The sequence below is a fragment of the Vulpes lagopus genome, chromosome 19, assembly GCF_018345385.1.
Source record: "Vulpes lagopus strain Blue_001 chromosome 19, ASM1834538v1, whole genome shotgun sequence".
Taxonomy (NCBI): domain Eukaryota; kingdom Metazoa; phylum Chordata; class Mammalia; order Carnivora; family Canidae; genus Vulpes; species Vulpes lagopus.
Window position 1 is genome coordinate 26,523,944 of NC_054842.1, and position 20,149 is coordinate 26,544,092.

Sequence of the window (20,149 nt, forward strand, 5' to 3'; positions counted from 1 at the left end):
AATCACTGTGCTGTAACAACTGGTAAATTCTAACCAAAATGTGAGTTATCCCAGGTGCACTTCCAAGTCCTGTGCTTTCTGCCTGCAGACACTCCAGTCAGAAATGAGCAGCACTTTGGTTTTATATTTAAACAGATCCTTTTTATTACTATCTCTTTAAACATGGACATCAAACTCTATGTCATTCTGCTCAAGATCGCTTGGATGTCAACTGCTCGTGACAACAAACCATGACCGTGATATCCACAGAGGGGTCTCCCCATCACTCCATCACACCTCCCTGTTTTATTTTCTTCACAGCCCTTGCTTGTGTCTGCAACTGTCCTATCTGCTCATTCACCTGCTCACAGTCTGTTTCTCCTCCCACCACCCACTCCCAACTAAAGGCACGCTTGTTCACGGCTGCACCCTCGCGGCCCAGACGCCTGCGCGTGACAGGGGCTTGTTAAACCCAGCCCCCCGACGGCTCTGTCGGGTTCAGCGCTGGCACGCAGCGCTGGAGACACGCTGCTCCGGAGGATCCTCACGGGAACGCTGTGACACACGCACAACAGCAGCCCGGGGTCCCACGATGGCGTGCCTTGCTGGGAGCTGAGGGTTTACCAAACCGTTCTCACCCTCAGAAATAGGGAAAAACCTCTCAGATTTCTGTTATGCTTTTACTTGAAGAGAAAGAGGAGAATAAAATTTCTCCACTGTGATAAGGTCTTTTAATGAATGAGGTATCTGTAAAAATCTGTACAGGCTTGAAATCTGTGGAATAGGAGTCAGATTTTACTCGCTGATGGCATTCTTCTCATAACAGTTATTTTTATATATATTACCAGCTAACATATTTAATATTTTTTAATAAAATAAAAATATTCTATTTAATAAAATTAAATAAATTTAATAATATATATGTATTTTAATAAACAAATATATATATTTTAATAGATTTTACAGTGCCTGCCAAGCAGCTACCACAGACATGGCAGGCACTCTCACACACTGGGATGAGTCAGGGCCAGTAGCTCTCTGTGAGGCAGGCCCTAGCATACTGCTAGACATGTGGACGATCCTTAATGACATACATTAATTCCTAATGGATTGTTTTTAGCCATCATAGAGTTTAGAGGTAATTATTATCTTAGACTTCTAATAAATACTGACACCACATGTCTTTTACTTGAACACTTGAATAGCTGTCCTCTAAAATCAAGAGGCGGTTCAAAACAAACACATCAGCTCCTTTAAGTGCTTGCTAGTTTCCTAGAGCTGCAGCTCCAGAAGAAAGAATTGGAACGTGAGTCTTTTATTTTGGTAGGTTATCAAAGTGTGCTCCAGCCAAAGAGCATTCGGGAAAACTAGAGATTCCCATGCACACTCTTAGGAAAAAAAAAAAAAATGGGGATCTGTGAATCAGACAAGAACTAGGATGTGGTTATGGGAGACAGAACAAAACTGGTCTACTCTAATACGTCATCGGTATGTTCAATACCAACTGCAGTTCTGGAAAATCAAATGATAAAGAAAAAATGAGACTAGCGATAAATGTTCTAGTAACAAACTGGAACGTACACATTATTGAAAATCAGGTATGCTACTGTAAAAGCCAAAGCCCTCTGGAGTATTCATAGGCCGTGCACATGCATTGTGAAGAGAAGCCTTTGAGCAAACACGTAGACACAAGAATGTACCTGCATGTTCTCTCTCAGATCGGTGGCATCCCGGATAGGGGGCTGGGCGTTCTTGAACACCTCATCCACGGTTTTAATCCACAGCGTTCTTAAAGATGCATATTCCCTGGATTTCTTCCCCTTCCTCACAGAAAGGCCCCTTTTATGAGGTTTCCCTCCTCCTCTTCGGTTAGTGATAGCCACGTGGACAAACAGAGAAGCGTGCGCGAGGACCTCTCCGGTCAGTGACTGCAGGGGGACGTGGCGGTAGCCCGTCTGTAAACATTCAAAGGGAATTGTGTACTGGCCGATAAATTCATCCCCAATGTAGTCATCATCTAGTACGACAAAGCGCACCATGGCCAGTTCAGGTAGGTTGATTTGAAATTCGAAGCTTTCATCAAAAATGGGAGCATCTCCGTTCTGGTGCACGGTTTTTGTCCTTTGTTCCGCACAGTCGGCAGGGATCCCGTGAATCTCGACGTAGACGTACGGATCCACCACATCTCCTTTGGCACCGGACCCTTTGGGTTTGGGAAAGTTCTGCCCGCTGATGATTTTAATGTGAAGGAGCTGAGGTGAGACGCCCGGGACGGAGTCCTTCGTATTGGCGCTGAAGAAAGACACCTCCTCCCTCATGATGGCTGGCCGCAGGACGTAGCCGCAGTTTCCGTTCTGCCTGAACCAGCCGATATTCAGGTCCATCATCAGGCCTGGGGTCTGAAAGTTCATGGCGACGATCTGACAACCACACTTCCAAAAATCTTGAGGGTTCATGTTACTGGAGTCGATTCTCATTGGGCTGGGGAAAACCCTCGCCAGAAAACGCTTGTTGTAATTGACAAAGTCCCCTGGATTTTCATTGGCGTATTTGCTGGCGAGCACTTCGTTAAACGAACAGACTTCCCAGTACTTCTGAACCTGAAAGGAGACCTGAAACTCTTTGAACTGAACTGACTTACAGATGCTCACCAGCTCAGACAGTTCTTTACAGAGCTGAAATCGTTTCACAGGCACGTTGTTGGGCTGCTCCATGTTCTCTTTTCCCATCCTCTGAGACATTTCTGCCCCTTCGTCTTCGTCAGTAACATCCCCTTCTACGCCAGAGCAGTTTGAGGACAGCTTCTTTGCTTTAATTAGTATCCTCCCCTTCAGGACATCTGGGGATGGTAGATAAGATTCCTCCACATTGGGCAATGTGGTATAGAGCTTGTCTCCTAAAATCTTCTTCATGTGTTGAACCATCACCTTCTGCTGTTTAATAGAACAGTGGTTTTCTAAACACAAGATAAGAGGATACTCCGAAGCAAAGAATGCATACTTGTTAATAATATCAATGACGCTGCGGAAGACTATCTGAGAGGTCATGGTGTGGCCTGTGTAAATTACAGGTTCATTATCGGGCCCATCCCATACATCTAATTCAACGCTCCGGCAACCCATTTTAAGAGCTCGGATGTATCCTGTGATGTCAGAGGGGCCTCGGAACTGATCCTCTATTAAGTATGTATTATGAGATGAGTTTATAAAGTAATGAGACAGAGGTTGCTTCATATCTTGACAGACCTTCTTATGTTCCGGATCAAATATGTAACAGTCAGGGGACATAAGGTACTTAGTAAACCCATCTATGGAAAGCCAGCCCTTTTCCTGACCTTCTTTGGATGGCTCATATTTGTTAATAATTTCAAGGCTTATTTCCTCATTTATATGTGCCACACCCTGCTCTGCCTCAAGAAACATCATAAGGTCCTTGGTATCAAGAAATTCTTTATTGCTTGAAAACTGAACTAAAAGGAAATAAATTTCAGGTCTGGTACAAAGCTCATGGAAAACCTCAACAAATTCTTCCTTTGTGACTTCAGTACCAGCTTTGTCCTTGGATTTGTGCAACTCTTTGAACTTAAGCTCAATTTTGCTAGTTTTTAAACCAGGATTGAGGTCTCTGATACACTGCACAGCATTACACAGCGTTATATGTCCAAGGTTATCTACATCAATTTCACTAAACATTTGTGAAACCCAAGAAGTCCTCATGTTGTCTTGGCTACTTTCTAACATATCAAGTGTATGTTTTCCATAAGAAATTAGGTACCGCAGTCCTGTAACCCAGATGTTCGCAACATCTGCAGAGTTGGCAACCAAATCAAGTGACTCATAATTCTCTCCGTATATGACCGAAAACGCACAATCTTCAGATATCTGGTCAGAGATGCCATTGCTGCGGAATATGTCTGTATTTTTTCCTGTTCTCACTTCCTTAATGGATTTAATATCAATCTTGGCTTTCTCAGAATCCTTCTTAGATGGTTCCCACCTCAGGCTCTGCATGTCAGCATCCAATAAAAAATACCTATGGTAAATCCTAGAGTTGGAGCGAACCTTTTTGAGTTCTGAACCCTCAACCATTGAATTGATGCAATCGCTTGCACTGCTGATTTTCTTCTCCGTCGGCATGCTACTGAACGAGACTGTCTTCTTCCGTTCTCTCTTCTGTTTTGTACCATCCTGGGAGGGAAAAAAAAAAAGAGTATAAGAATAACATAAACATGGGTTTCCATGTTCAAGACTAGGAATTAAAGTTTAAATTTCTTTAAAAAAACACCATAGTGTTAGGATTTCCTGTTGAATATTCTATGACAAATGGTACTCAATCCCTTATAGAGCTTAGAAGTGGCCCTGGAGTTTGCAGCCTAACATAAACAGGTAAAAAGAAAAAAAAATCATTGAATAAGTGTAATCCATGGGAATCAAGAAACAGAATTTATTTTCTTTCTTTTCTTTTTTTTTAAGAAACACAATTTCAATAGCACACAATAAAATCCTTTACAGAGAACCAGCTACTTAAATTGCAGGGCTCAGGTAAAAATGAAAACGCAGCGCTCCTTGTTCAAAAATTGTTAAGAATTTTAGAGGCACCAGGGTGACTCATTCAGTCAAGTGTCCAATTCTAGATTTAGCTCAGGTCATGCTCTAAAGGGCCATTAGAGTGAGCCCCGCACTGGGCTCTGCACTGAGTGTATGGAGCCTGCCTAAGATTCTCTCTCCTTCTCCCTCTGCTCCTCCCCACTCTTTCTCTTAAAAAAAAAAAAAAAAAATTGTTAAGAATTTTAAGGTGACAGAAAAGCATTCAGTCAAGTGCAGGGCCCTTCTGAGTGTGGGGCCTACACAGTCGTACAGGTCATATCCCCATGAAGCAGGCTCGGTGTGAATACATCTCCCCACACTAGTGTTCCTCAAAGGGCTGTTACCACACCACTTGCCTCAAAACCACCTGATTTACCTGATGAAAATGCAGATTCCTAGGCATGTGGGATCAGATCTGGAGGGGGCAGTGCTCGGGAATTCACATTACAGGCAACACTCTAAGTGATGGGGATGCCCCTGAAATCTGAAAACCGCTTCCTGACCACTTGGACTCACTAAGATGTCTGGGCTATTTCTGGAAACAACATATGCCCAAAGACCAGAAACAGCTGAGTACCGACCACTAAACTGTGCGTTAAATGAATAGACACTGAGATTCCAGCAGAAATTCCTGGCTCTTTAGAGCCTCAGATTAGTCGTGGTTCTCAGGACTTTAGTCAGATATGGTTTTACGGCTGCCGTTGCACTGAGTCTGGGTGGGGGGATAGCTGAGAGTGCCTCAAAAGTCCTAGAGCTGGATTTTTTAAAGCCTACCACCATGCACCAAGCTAGTGTTCAGAACAGTGTCACCTAAGTACCTCCAGTATTATCAGTTTATTAACACTACCAAGGGAAAAACTTCAGATGGCATCTATTTCTAAAGAAGTCTACATCACCAATGACACATCCCTCAACTTCCCCCCCACAGTGTAACAGAAGCCCAACTCAAGATGCTGATGCCACAGCTCTGTGTGTATTTAAGTTCCTTCTCTGTGCAGACACCTTTATTATTCTTTTTTTTAAGTGCTCAAATGACCTCAAAGCAATTTTCACTGAAAGTGTGATGTTGCCTTTCAGGAAGTATATGACATTTCTGATAAACCTTCAGTAAGTCATTATATATATAGGGAGTAGACATGGAGGTTGAGATTCTATAACTTTTGTGGCAATAAAGAAAAGAGCATGAAGAATATTATAAAAGGCAATTCTAGCTCTCCTGCTCTGGAGAGAGAATCTATTTTGAAAAAAAATCTCTACATTTTAGAAAGTGATTATGCTATTCTCTGCATCTGAAATTTAAAACCACTCTTAGTTTTTGGCTACCTATACTTCCAAAAGCAATTTGCAGGAGGTAATTAAACTAAAACTTTAAATCATATGGGCATCATTTCCCTCAAAGTTTCAAAATGAACTATAGAGGTTTTTGTGATCTAAATGCCAAGATAAAACATAAAAGCCAAAAGGCAGAGTATTTCTTTGCAACTGAATCCTCAGAACAATAAAGTGCAAAAGACATAAAAACTGTGGCAATTGTATCCATAAGATGAATTGCATCATAGCTCTTCCAAATCCCTAAAGCATAGATTGTGTTCTATCTATTTAAGTGAGTTGGCATGAAATTAAATTTGTAATCAGCCATGCATAAGGGCCTGAAACAAATGTATAAATTTCCTATTTTTCAGAATGAAGGTTGTCTTTACCTTTAAAAACACATATGTGCCTGTAGTAAAGACAACATACTAATTAAGTAAGGGAATTTTATAATCTTTATAAATTGTATCTCTAAGGTGCCACTAGTAAAAAGATGTCACAAAGATAAATGGAGGTGCTTGTCCATTAAAAATATATATAGCATTTCCTCAACACTGTAATCTTTTATTCTGTCAGTCTTAACATATTGATTAATACCCATCTACTACCTTCTAATTTATTACAATTGATACATTTCAGATTCATAGGTCTCTTTGTTACTAAGAAGAAAATGCCTGTTATTAATTGCAAAGCATATTAATAACATACTTATGTGCTCACACACCCTCATCTGTGGGACAGGCAGGGCTTAAACACCACACTTGAGGCTTTAAAAACATTGCCTTGCTTTTCACAAGCCAGTCAGTTTTTGATTGGTAAGTTGCATCCATTGCAGACACACATGATGGTCACCCAAACACAGGCTGGTATAATGCCAACAGGGACTTCCCATACCGGAGACTTTCCTGTCTCTTCTTCCCCCTCTGTCTGTGGCCCCCCATTCTGTCCTTTTTGGAGCACACCACGGTCTCCTTCCTCCCCAACAGATGAAGCCATTGGCAAACACCAACAGAGGCATGTGCTTGCTTAGAGACCACACAGGAGAACAGATGTGTGAGCTTATCCTTAACCATTTGATGGACCAGAATCACTGGCTGGAAGCTACAGGAGGGTCCCCCATCGCCCAGAGGAAGGGAAGACAGGGACAGAAGCCCTTGTGTGGGAGGGAAGGACAACTGAGGTTCAATAGCAGGAGTTTCAGGGTCCCAACTTGCCTTACTCCCAGAATCTTTATCCCACACCTACTCATTTCTACTTGACTTTCACTTTTCAGGCCAGCAGCTGACTCTTGAATGATGCGAGGGTTAGGAGTACCATCCCCCACACAGTTGAAAATCCACGTATAACTTCTGATTCTCAAAAAAACTTAACCACTCATGGCCTACTTCTGATCACACAGAGTTGGTTAACACATACTTGGCATGTTATGTGTATTACATACTGTATTCTTACAATAAAGTAATCTAGAGAAAATGTTATTAAGAATATTGCCAGGAACAGAAAACACATTTACAGGACTTCACTGTGTTTATTGAAAAATAAAGCCCACGTGTAAGTGGACCCACACAGTTCAAATCCACATTGTTCAAGGGTCAGCTGTACTTGCGTGAGCTAAGCAGCTGCTGAGCAGCAGAGTCAGAATCTATTTTCTGTGTTATCTAATGTGAGTTAGTTTAAATTTAAGTGAAAAGTGCTACACATATGGTCTTTTTATCTAAAGAAAACAAAATGTATATAACGTCCAAGAACTAATCATCTAAAACCAGAGGAAAAGACGTAAGTTTCTGCTGACACGAAGGTGCCTCAAAATATTTTCTGAAACAGTATAAATGCTGTTTCGGAGCTGGTTCTTACATTTTAAGCACTCACCATCTAAAGCTTCTGAGTGGTAAAAACAAGATAATGTAAACTTGGTCCATTGGTGCATTTCTGCTACCCTATCAGCATTTATTAACACCAAGAGGAGGAATGTAACACAAATGTTCAGTCTGGAGGAAAATTAGCTTTCAAAACCCCACCTCCTCCGTATCAACCCTGAAATGCTGAATTTTAGGTAAATGTAGGGATTCCAGCATGGAGACTGGGGCAGGGCATAACATAACAGAAGAAGCGGATATACTATGAAAACAAAGTAGCCCTTTGTCCTTCTGGTTTGTTTTGAGTCAAATCATTTGATTTATAAATAACACTAAAAAAAGACCTGAGATCTTTATGTTGATTGAAGGGGGCCTAGGAATAAACTGGGTTAAAGAAATTTCTATTCTTAACAAAAGAAAACAAAACACTCCAGAAGCAACTTGAGGCCTCTTCAAGGAGCACAGCAAGGCCAGGTCATTCTTAAGCTCAGTAACAATAACTCTGAATTGAAGGAATAAGTCCTGCTGGGCACATCAGAGTTACCTTGCAAAGTTTTTCATTCATTGTTAAAACTTTGATGTGCTCTCCAAGATGAGCAAAAAGGAAAAAAATAAAGGATCTGGAGCAAAGTGGGTCACTTTGAAGGTCATTTTGTAAAATCAGATGAACTGAAAAGAATAAAATAACTTGAAGAAAAGCTAGGTATGGCCAAATGTTGCTTCCCACTCACGTGGAAGTCCCCTTACTACAAATAACAGAGAGCTGCTTGACCCACAGACTCCTCACCTCAAGGGTTCCCTCTTCCATGCTGCCCTCTATTGTATTCCAAGAGCTCACCCTGGTCCAACTTTGGCAAAGAGTCTACAAGGGCACAGATCAGTTGATGGCTTGGGAACCTATAGGTGACTTGAGTGTCACCCACTTGAGCAAGTACAGTTAAGAGGATAGCTTAGAATGTGGAAAGCCAAGAGAGATCGTCATTCCTACCATAACAAGAAAGAGCCAAACTGTCTAAAAAATCATAATTTTTTTTCTATTCATCAGAGAACTGTGGTCACAAAGCAACCAAGGGAATGGAATTCCAAAGAGTGACAAGCCCTTCCAAGGACAGACAAGACACAGAAACTGTTTCATGTTTGACAGAGCATGGGAGGGAGAGGCCACCAGGGAGGCACATGACAAGTCAGCTAAAATTTTAAGGAATTCATTAAGGCCAAGTGTGGGCTAGTTTATCAGTTTACAGTAACTGGGAGCCCCAGATACAGGCAGAGTTGGCACTCATTTGGAGGTCTTCTTCATGGGTACTCCTGAGAAATACTGGGGGCCGAGCAGGAGAGTGAGCCCCTCTGTAGGGCACAGGCATAGGGGACAGATCGAAACTCTGCCTATTTCCCCGACTACCCTCCTACATTGAAGCAAAAGCCTTGAGCCACTGAGGGAAGGGCAGCAAGCCCTCTTTTTCCTAGGACCACTGGGGAAAGGGTAGAAGCGAACTCCATCTATCTCTATAGCCAGGTAAATATCTGCTGCTCCAAGGGGTAGAAGAACCTCTTGGATTTAGGAGCCTGCACCAATAAAAACAGAATTCTACTGCTACCAGGAGAGAGCAGAAAACTGTCTCCTGCCCAAACTCAGCACAGATACTGGCAGAGCGTGGCAGATCTCTGGAGAGCAGGGCAGAAACGCTGGCAAGGTCTCATCCCTGATGCACAAGAGCATATGGCTGCCTGATAGTGAAACTAGACCAGGAGGACCAAGAATGCCCCATGACCCCCAAAGAAGCCTAGCACCAAGAATAAGCAGTGTACCATGGAGGAGGGGCAAGAACATGGAGAGAGACCCCTTTCTCACACAGGCATTCACAGATGAAAGCTGAGGGCGGAGCAGAAACAGTGAGTAAATGCTCTGGGATGCCAACCACCACCTAAACACAAGGTTATGGTGGCCCACTGGTGGAATAACTTAAAAGCCAGTGGAATGCTGAAGGTAAAAATGGCAATTCAAAACACAAATCCAGCTCAATTATTGACTAGACTGGCTCAATTTCCCTTAACTGATGGCCCAGAAGATGAAGAGGCATGTTCATTTCTAAGCATAAGTATTATTTACTTCAGTCTTTATTAAACATGATGCCTAGCATTCAATCCAATTTACAGGACACACACGCATGCATGCGTGTGTGCACGCGCACACACACACACACACACACACACGTCACAGTCAAATTGCAGAAAAAACAATACAAAAAGAAAAATTTTTTAGTTATGTACAGAGGAGCACAAGAATTAAACTCAGGGGGCACCTGAGTGGCTCAGTCAGTTAAATGCCTAACTCTTGGTTTCAGCTCAGGTCATGATTTTATGGGTTGTAGGATCCAAACCCCACATCTGGCTCCTGGAGTCTGCTTGAAAAATTCTCTCCCTCTCAAAATAAATAAATAAATCTTTTTTCTTTTCTTTTCTTTCTTTCTTTTTTTTTTTTTTTTATTGCAACTCAGGTGGATTACAGGTGATCCACTTACATCTAACCACAGGACATCTTGCAAATGTACTAAATTCTTTTTTAAAGTTATTCCCTTTTAAAGGCCTATAGTCCCTAAATTTTCCTATGCTTCCACAAAGGTGTCCCTAACCTAGATATAGGTCTCTAAAGGCTTACACGTGGGTTTCAGATGCCTTACAAGACTGTGATTGGATTCTGAGAGTGGTATAAAAACCCATCCCTCTTTCTGTAAGAGGTTTAGAATTCTGGCCCTCATTAACATAAATCTCAGAAGGCAAAGAAAAAGATTATCATTTCCTAAAAGAGAATGTCAACCTTAAATGTTAAAGGCAAAGGATACATGTTCTTCAGGGTTGTCAAGGAAATTTTAAGACTATCCAAAAGAGAAATAACAAATTGACAGAGAGGCAAGCAAAAGGTAACAACATAATTTCCTTTTGGGGGTATAAGTAAGTAACAGAATTTCACTAATACAACAGCAAAATCAATCAGTCACAGAAAGAGTTCTTATTTACAGCTGTGAAATGTTTTCTTAATTCTAAGGTAGAACAAAATAATCCAATAGTTTATAAACTTTCTAGTTTAGGAATCACCCACAGAAATACTGTAAGCCACAAGAGGCGAGCTACCATTGCATATTCTCTATACCTCAGTCTTCCCACTTGTAAAGCAGAGATTTAAAAAAATACCTGTGCCCCCCAATACGTGTTATTTATAGGATCTACTTCATGGGGTTGTTATAATTAATAAATGAGTTCATAGCTGGAAAGTGCTCTAAATGCTGCCTACAGTTTTGGACATCCTACTTTGAGATGCTGTTCAATAAATACATTTCAGGTTGGAATTCTTTCTTCACAAAAGCAAAATAAAAGGAAACACTATCATAAATGTGCAATTGCAATATTCTAATCACTTAGCATTTGTTGAAAGTCCCATTCCAGAAGAGAGAGAATGAACACATTTCCTCTCTGAGGCTACTAGTTAATGCTGCTGTAGGACTTTCGAGCACAACCAAGTGGATGTGATATCCATGATATATTGGGGAAACTGTCAAAAGTAGCCAGATGCCCTCTTCAGGAGGTTGCACCCCCACAGTTCATAGGGCACAAATAAACCATTTCTCAAAGTCTTTTGTTAATTTTATTTATTTATTTTTCTTTTGTTAATTTTAAATCCTATCAATATAGTTAGAATTATAATTTAACTCACATGAATATTCATATGTAAAAAGAAAAATTTGTAGCAATGATCCCCATGTTTTTGTCTAAAAAATAATCAAATAACTTCATTCAAAGCACTTTCTGCTCAGAATTATTTAGATGATTCCTTTTACTTCATATGCCTATGTTATTTCCTAGAGTGTTCAAAATAACTACTTGCAAAGTAAATACATTTCTAATTCCTGTAAAATGAAGTTTCCAAAGTCAGGTTAAAGTTTCCAACTCATCTGATGTAATGGGTTGCATCTGCCTTGAAAAAAAAAAATAGGGTCTTCAATTATGAAATCAGAGGACCACGGTGGAATACAATACACTCATGACAACACTCTTTGTGGAATACTTTCACTACCACTGAAATATTTATTCAAAGTAAATTTACAAAACCATAATGTACATCTGTGTCCAATGTAAACTGCAGTAAAATTCATCGCTTTTCTACAGTAATGAAAAACTTAATGGTGAACACTGAGCTCCTATAAACTATACAAGTGCTACTTCCAGTGAAAATATTGATGCTAATGAATTTTAATTTATGATCTATAATAATGGTACTTAAGTGGCCCACTTTGGTGTGAAAATTATCAGTGTTTCTCAACTGTGTATATGGTAATTCCTTATTCAGCACATTATAAAGCCTGCTGACTTCCTATACTACAGAGCTATTTCAAGATGTGGTTACATAACTTTAATTGTTAATAACTGTTTGGTAAATCATATTGAAATTTAAAAGCCATGCAAGTTGAATCACATAATATGTAATCTTAGCTGCAAATATAATCAATTCTAATAGTAACTTCTCAATCACAATTTTTCTACCTAAATTGTGCTGGTTCTTCACTATTTCGGGATAGCATAGGAGGAGGAATTTATTTTCCTCACTTTTTATCCTTAAATCTGTCATTGCTTCACACTGAGGGGAAATGATGGCTACCTAAGGGTAGTCAGGAGTCAGAAGGAAAACTTCAGGGGCACCTGCCTGGTTCAGTTGGTAGAGCATGTAACTCTTGACCTCAAGGTTGTGAGTTCAAAGCCTCATATTGGATTAAGATCTTAAAAACAAGATCTTAAAAAAATAAGAAGAAGAAAGACTCACAGAGACCTGTAAGCAGGCAGAGCTGCTGTGTTGGGCCACACCTACCACAGAGAAGGATGAGGCCCAAGTTCTTTCAGTCAGAAATTTTAGTATTTCCACAATTATTTTAAAATTAAATTCTAAAAGGAAAATTGCTTCACAGACAATTTACTCTGCAATCATCTTGTTTATTATTTTCTATCTCATAGGAAAAACAAACTTCTTCCTGGGGCCTTTTTTAATCCAATGGTTTATTTGCATATGAAATGTGTGTGTGTGTGTGTGTGAACTATTAGATCAGAAAAAAAAGAGAAAATAATGAATCATATAAAAGGGAAAGTTCACTTCCTATAAAATATTATTTCAAGTTCCAAATCATTCACAAGGCTGTGCTAGTCCGGCATTCAATGCTGTCTCTTCTCCAAACTCGTATGAAATTTAAAGTCTCTACCCTACAATTTAACACTTAATTATAGTCTTATTCAGTTCTCTAATTGTTTAATGTGGGTTAGCCTTATCTCTCAAGCAGAAAGTAAATTTTTTTGAGGGAATGGGCTATGTCTTACATTCTATAGCCTCTGGCTAGACCAATGCTGGCCCTCAGAGCAGTAGCCACTTTTGATGAACTGGTAATCTATTTGATGATAAAGGGGTCAATTCAACAAAAGGATGTAACATTTGTAAGTATTTATGCGCCTGACATAAGAGCACCTAAATATATAAAGCAAATATTAGCAGACCTGAATGGAGAAATAGACAGCAATACAATAATAGTAGGGGCCTTTATTTAATACCCCACTTTCATCAATACATCATCCAGACAGAAAATCAATAAGGAGACACTGCCTTAAATGACATGTTAGACTAGAGAAATTTAGCAGATATATATACAGAACATTCCATCCAAAGCCAAAGGACACACATTCTTCTCAAACGCAGATGGAACATTCTCCAGGACAGATGATATGTTAGGTCACAAAATAAGTCTTAATAAATTTAAGACTGAAATCATATCAAGCATCTTTTCTGGCTGCCATGGTATGAAACTAGAAATCAATCACATGAAGAAACTTGGAAATTCACAAGTACATGAAGATAAAATAAAATGCGGCCGAACCAGCAGTGGAGTCAAAGAAGAAATGAAAAAAAAAAAAAAAAACCTTGAGACAAATGAAAATGGAAAACAAAACAGCAAAACTTATGGATGCAGTGAGAGAAGTTTAAGAGGGAAGTCACAAGCAATAAATGCCTACATTAAGAAACAAGAAAAATCTCAAATAACCTAAGTTTACACTTCATGGAACAGGAAAAAGAACAAATTAAGACAAAAGCTAGTCGAAGGAAGGAAATCACAAAGACCAGAGTGGAAATAAATGAAATAGAGACTAATAAGATGATGGGAAAGATCAATGAAACCAGGTGTTGTTTTTTTTGGAAAGATAAACAAAACAGACAAAACTGTAGCTACATTTACCATGAAAAAGAAAGAGAGGACTTAAATACACAAAGTCAGAAATGGAAGAGGAGACATTACAACTGATAACCATAGAAATACAAAGGAGGAGTTATGTTAATTCTTCTTCAAACGTTTGGTAGCGTTCACCAGTGGAACCATCTGTTTTGGGGCTTTTCTGCGCTGGGAGGTTTTCACAACAACTTTAAAGCACTTACTTTCTTAACAAAGTGTTTTTTGTACACTGGTCACATACTCTTATTACTGAGCATGCCTCTAAGATGTGTTTGTTTGTTTATTAAATACATGTGCTAGCTATGAACAGATTGTGTCTGCTAGGAAATCTTCACAAAATTAAACTGAAGTTCTAATATTTTCTTCCAGGCTTAGTCAACTTGGCAACTGCTGTTCTATATCATGAGCCCCAAGCTTAGTGTTTTGGCTTGGCAGGCTCTGGAGACCCCTCCTTCCCCTGCTTTGCAGCCTTCAGCCATTAAAACCCCACAGGCCTTCTCCATGGATCCTCAGTCTCTACTTCACAGGGCTGGTCCTAGCTGAGGTGGGTGCCTCATGACTTCTCTTTCTTCTTGCTCTTCATCCAGACAGCCTCTGGATGGGTCCCTCAAACAACCTAACTCCTGGTGACTCTGCCCTCTACCACTTGTTCCACTCTGCTTTCTAGGAGAAGGAATGACAAGTGCAAAGACCCAAGCCAACTTGAGTATTCTGGTGCACAAAGGAGACCAACATGGCTGACATGTAGTTAGCTGGGTAAGACTGGAAGGAGATGAAACCACAGAGAGGCAGAGGCTAGATCCTACAGAATCTTATGGGAAGGTGCTGAATTTAATTCTCAGGGTGACTCCTTGAAGGAGAGTGCCATGGTCTGATGTGCCCTTCTAGAACGGGGCCAGGTGGTGAGCGGATGAGGATGGGGTAAGGGCCGAGGCAGGGAGACAGCAGAGAGATAGCTCCAGGTGGGACCACGGTAGCTGGAGCCACGGCAGTGACGACAGGTAGGGAGAGATGGGGATGGCTCCAGGACAATGTCAGTGACAGGGCAGAGGACACGAGCTGACGGACTGGAGGCAACACAGGTTCCTGACTTGATGAGTTGGTACACGATGGTGATGTCTAATGAGATGGGAAGACTGAGGGCTGACGGGAGCTGAGGAACACAGCCAGTGAGCGTGGTTAACTCTATGAAGAAGGGAGGGAGGGAGGAGGAGTGTTGAGTCAGACTGAAGAATGTTCAGCAATGTTCTCTCCTGAAGGGGTTCACCCCTGTAAAGAAGGGAAATTAATGATGCAGGAGAAAGGGAACATATCTCAGAAGGAACACAGTCCTTTGGGAAAGCAAGAGATGAGGTCATCATAAGCTTCCCCACAGGGTGGCCTTTGAGCTGGGTCCTGGTGGAAGATGAAAAGGAAGGGAAGGCTAACCAGAGGGAACCGCAAATGCAAAACATGAGTTAGGAAAGAGCCTACAAGGTTTGAAGCCACTCCTGGGGCCAGGGCGCCAGTGAAGGGGAAGCAGGCCAGAGGAGGCTGGATGTGAGCCAGCATCTCCTCGGGAAGGCCTCCGAGTCTTGGGAGTGAGTGCTCCTGTGTCACAGACAGAAAAAATACAAATATGTACAAAACTGATAATCATGCGCATTTTTCCTATGTGTGCAAATACAATTCACCACCTGTTCCAAAAGGTCAAGAAATGAAAAAAGCCTCATTTGTTTTACAACTTTAAGAATCACCAGCCATTTATGCAGGTATTTGTTTCCCTTTGGCCTTAACAGTCTAATAAAACTGAGCTAAAGAATACATAGTGTTTAAACGTTATACAGTTTATCACCCCCCCCCCCATGAATGAACTCAAAGATTACTGTTTGAAACAGACAGAAACCTGCAAACTTCTAAAATAACTTTTAAACAGCTACAATTATCTCAAAATGAACAGTGCAACTGTTACAGTCCTATTTTTTTTAATTATCGAAAATTCTTAAAACTAAAATCAATTCCAAACCCACTGCTTTTCTCCTTAGATATATCCTATGCAAATAAAAGATTTTCTCACACAAACCTCAGCTTAGGTGGCACAGATACATCTTCACAATCTTTGTATCTACTTGACTTACAACAACATACACACAGTTTATATCATGCCCATATATTTTTTTTATTAAAAGCCACATTTGGGTTAAGAAATCAATAAAAAAGCCAATGCCTACATGGCAGGGATCCATAAGACTTGCATGCTGAGCCTAGAGCATTTGCAAAACAGAGCAGTGCCAATTTGAAACACAGAAGGTCCGGTTCTGTCATTTTCCTTAATCATCCCTATACCCTTTTAAAACCACAAGTCCTTTCCAGATTAATTAGCTCATCAAACTAAAATGAAAAGCAGTTTTAAAAACCAGTAAAACCTCATCATTAATGCATCTTAGATGGCCTATGCGGCCAGTGACCAAAGCAATTAAACCGCCTCAGTGAAATCCTGTGTCACCATTCCCAGCCCTCGTTGCTGTGAGATTTGGCAACTCAGATAAAACAAGTCCCCAGTGCACAAGTGATTCCGTGCGGCTGGTAAAACATTCATTCTACAGCTTCCTGAACCTGGCTCACGTTTTAAATAATACAACCCAGAACACACTGTGCATAGGGGTCTCTACCCTATTTTGTACAGAACACAAAATCAAGAAGCTCAGGCAATCCTCCAAAAGTACATCCCATAAACTTTAAGTTTTGAGAGTTGGAACTAGAAAGGCTTTTCATTAATATGGTTCAGTATATGGGTGCGAAAATGAAATACAGGTATTTCTAAGGCATGCTCAGGTTTTCTACAAAGGTATAGCAGTTGACCCTTGAACAACACAGGTTTGAACTGCATAGATCCACTTACACGCAGATTTTTTTACAGCACAATCCTGTATTTCTCTTATGATTTTCTTAATAACAATTTTTCTCTAACTCACTTTATTGTAAGAATGCAGTATATAATACATATAACAAACAAAATATGTGTTAATTGACTGTTACTGGTAAGGTCAAGAGTAGGCTATTAGTGAAGTTTTTGGGGAATCAAGAGTTATAGCTGGATTTTTTATTGTGTGGGGAGGCGAGGAAGAGAGGTAGTCAGTGGCCCTACCCCAATGTTGTTCAAGGGTCAAATGTATAATGAAAAAGGCAATAGATTTATGGTATCTGAAGAGAGACTGTATAATGTAAACCTAAATACCACATTTAACTATGCTGTATTTTACTTCATTAGAGTTATCCGGGAGTAAAAAACAGGGACTAATTCTGAGTCTACTTGCAACCCATTCACTGAAAACCCTTACTAAGCAGGAGGCCACTCTTATTCCAGAAATCAGGCTGCTATACTCACTACCACTTCTGAGCAGTGCTGAAATTTCTGAGTGTGTCGAAGCTGACCCTTCAGTCCATTATGCAACTCCACACTGACTCGCTAAGTAAGCCCAACCTTCTCGCAGGAAAGACTTTCAGGGAGAGAGTACTGGGGAATGAAGCAGTGCCCAATGGAAGCCTCTCAACAAGAGGGTAAAGACTTGGGTCCCCAGCACCCACAGACCACCAGCAACTGGTGGATTCTATTTCTCTAAGGTAGAATGACATCTAAACTGGAACACTTCTGGAAACAAAAATGGGAATTGTTAATAAATATGCCACAAAACAGGGGCAGTCCAGGGTAAATCGAAATATATAGTCACCCTACTTGAAAATGACCTTATTAATAATGTGTTAAGTCCTTCTTAAGTGCCAGGTGCTCCAGATTCAGGTTTAGCCAAAGTCGAATCTCAGCTACCGAGATGATCCCATGCTGACTGGCAGGCATGCAGGCTGGCAGTTTGGTCTGTCTGGACACTTCCAGCATGCAGGCCTCACCTTGTCCGGTGTGAGAGCCCATCCTACCCAGGCCAGGAACTCATTTCCAGGTGTTTGTGAGGTGTAGCTTAGTCTTACCACCTTGACCAGTGGACAGATAGCCATGTGTACCTTTGGGCACAGTGTCTAGTCCTTATAGCCGCTTCTCCCTTATTTCCTGAGCTTGCTATGGTTTTCCCTACCCTCTGTCCCTTTGTATACCCATCTCCAGCCGGCCTGGCTAGAAATGAGTCCATGCCCAGTTCCCTTTCCCAGATGAAAGGGGAGCTGGCACTCCCCTTTCATCTGCATGGACCTTGCTGGGAGCCCAATGAGACCACCTGCTCAGCTTAAACACGGAGTTCTGGGCTCCCAGGACTCCCATACAGCCCTGTAGGCACTGACATGGGCTTACCACACAACCTCAGATGTTGCCATTCCGATTCCACAGAAGTTCTCAACTCCTCACTCTCCCACAGTCTGGCCTTCTTGCAAATCACACGGCATTGCCTGTGCAGCCCACAAAAGGAGAAGCAATCCATAAGACTTGCACTCTTACGGATGGATGTTATGATATTCTGGCCTGGGTAAGCATTGTGAAGAGTAGGTAAAGGGAGGGAGCCCTTCAGAAAGGGGATATAGTTGCTAGAAGGGGATACTGGAGTTGAGGTGTGAGTTCTTGAGCTGGAGCAGAGAAGTGAGGTGTGAAGCAAGGTAAAGAAATGGCTGATCAGAACAGATCATTTGCTTCGACATGGATGGAACTGGAGGGTATTATGCTGAATGAAATAAGTCAATCGGAGAAGGACAATCATCATATGGTTTTCCTCACGCATGGAATATAAGAAATAGTGAAAGGGATTGTAAGGGAAAGGAGGGGAACTGAATGGGAAAAATTAGGGAGACAAACCATGAGAGACACCTAGTTCTGGGAAACAAACAAAGGGTTACAGAATGGGAGGTGGGTGTGGGATGGGGTAACTGGGTGACTGGCACTGATCGGCTGAGCACTGGGTGTTATACTATATGTTGGCAAACTGAATTTAAATTAAGAAAAAAAAAAGAAGAAAAAAAAAAGAATAGATCAGCTCTTCTGGAGATCTGATCGCAGCTCCCTCCCCTCCAAACACACATGTGTTATGCAGCTCTCATTTTAAATCTTTTTTTTTTTTTTTTTTTTTTTTTTTTTTTTATGATGGTCAGAGAGAGAGAGAGAGGCAGAGACACAGGCAAAGGGAGAAGCAGGCTCCATGCACCGGGAGCCCGATGTGGGACTCGATCCAGGGTCTCCAGGATCACGCCCTGGGCCAAAGGCAGGCGCCAAACCGCTGAGCCACTCAGGGATCCCTTCTCATTTTAAATCAAAACATGAGTGTTATTATACACATATAACATCCTCACCATCATATGTGTCACCATTGACAAAGTAGGACTCTATCCCAGCCACCTCATAATTCAACTCTCCAAGTTCAGAAATCCTTTGTAAGGTTGCTCAGTTGAGTCTGTGGCTCATGGCGTTTAAGAAATGCATCTAAAACTTCGATCAGCAAAAAGTTTATCCTTTAATCTGATTTGATGCATCTCCCCTCTTCCCCCAAGCCAAATATGATGCCAAATTCACTTGGGTTTACTGGATATTATAATGGCAATACAGAAATCACATCTTATGCTCTGAAAAGAGGAATTTTAGCTGAACCAAATTTATTCCAATTATAAATTTATTTTTCAAGTAATTTAGTTGTGTATCTAAAAGCATTACTGTAGAGCAGTTTTTAATTTAATAAGACTAAAACTTGAGACTGAGGGCTTTTCAGAATAAGATGGGTCTAGGAAAAGGTTGAAATCAACCCTCTACATGGCCTGTATCAGCTCCCTCTGAGCAGACCTACGTCACAGTCATAGCCCATTAGCCCCAGACAAAATGGGAAGTGTCCTTCATGTAGTTAATATAATGAAGAGAATCAAGGGTAGAGAGTGACTGGAATAATCCGTGGCTGTCTGCAGTGCTCAGAGAGACCATCAGGATTTCATGCTCACATGTCACATACCTACACTTTTTAGGTCACATGGTAACTACTGTCCACCCTAATTGCAGCTGTTCCCTCAGGCAGGGGAGGTGGGCCAACCTCTGTTGAGCTACTGTCATGCACAGGCATTTTATGAACATTAACTCTTTGAATCTTCAACTTTAAGGCAGGCCCTGTCACCCCCATTTCAGGGGTTAAGTGGTTTGCCAAGCAGATGGCTTCCTTCTCCAATCCTGTTCTACTCTGCACAGCCAGAGAGCCAG

The 20,149-nt window shown here is 41.1% G+C and overlaps 1 protein-coding gene across 4 annotated transcripts in view; it reads right to left on the reverse strand.

Annotated features, from left to right (window-relative positions):
• Positions 1-20,149, reverse strand: part of PLCL2 (phospholipase C like 2) — a 206,715-nt gene that overhangs the window by 87,893 nt on the left and 98,673 nt on the right. For all 4 annotated transcript variants that reach the window (XM_041734109.1, XM_041734104.1, XM_041734105.1 and 1 more), the window contains exon 3: positions 1,680-4,166. In XM_041734109.1, coding sequence (XP_041590043.1) covers positions 1,680-4,166 — 2,487 coding nt within the window. The remainder of the gene's footprint in view (positions 1-1,679; positions 4,167-20,149) is intronic.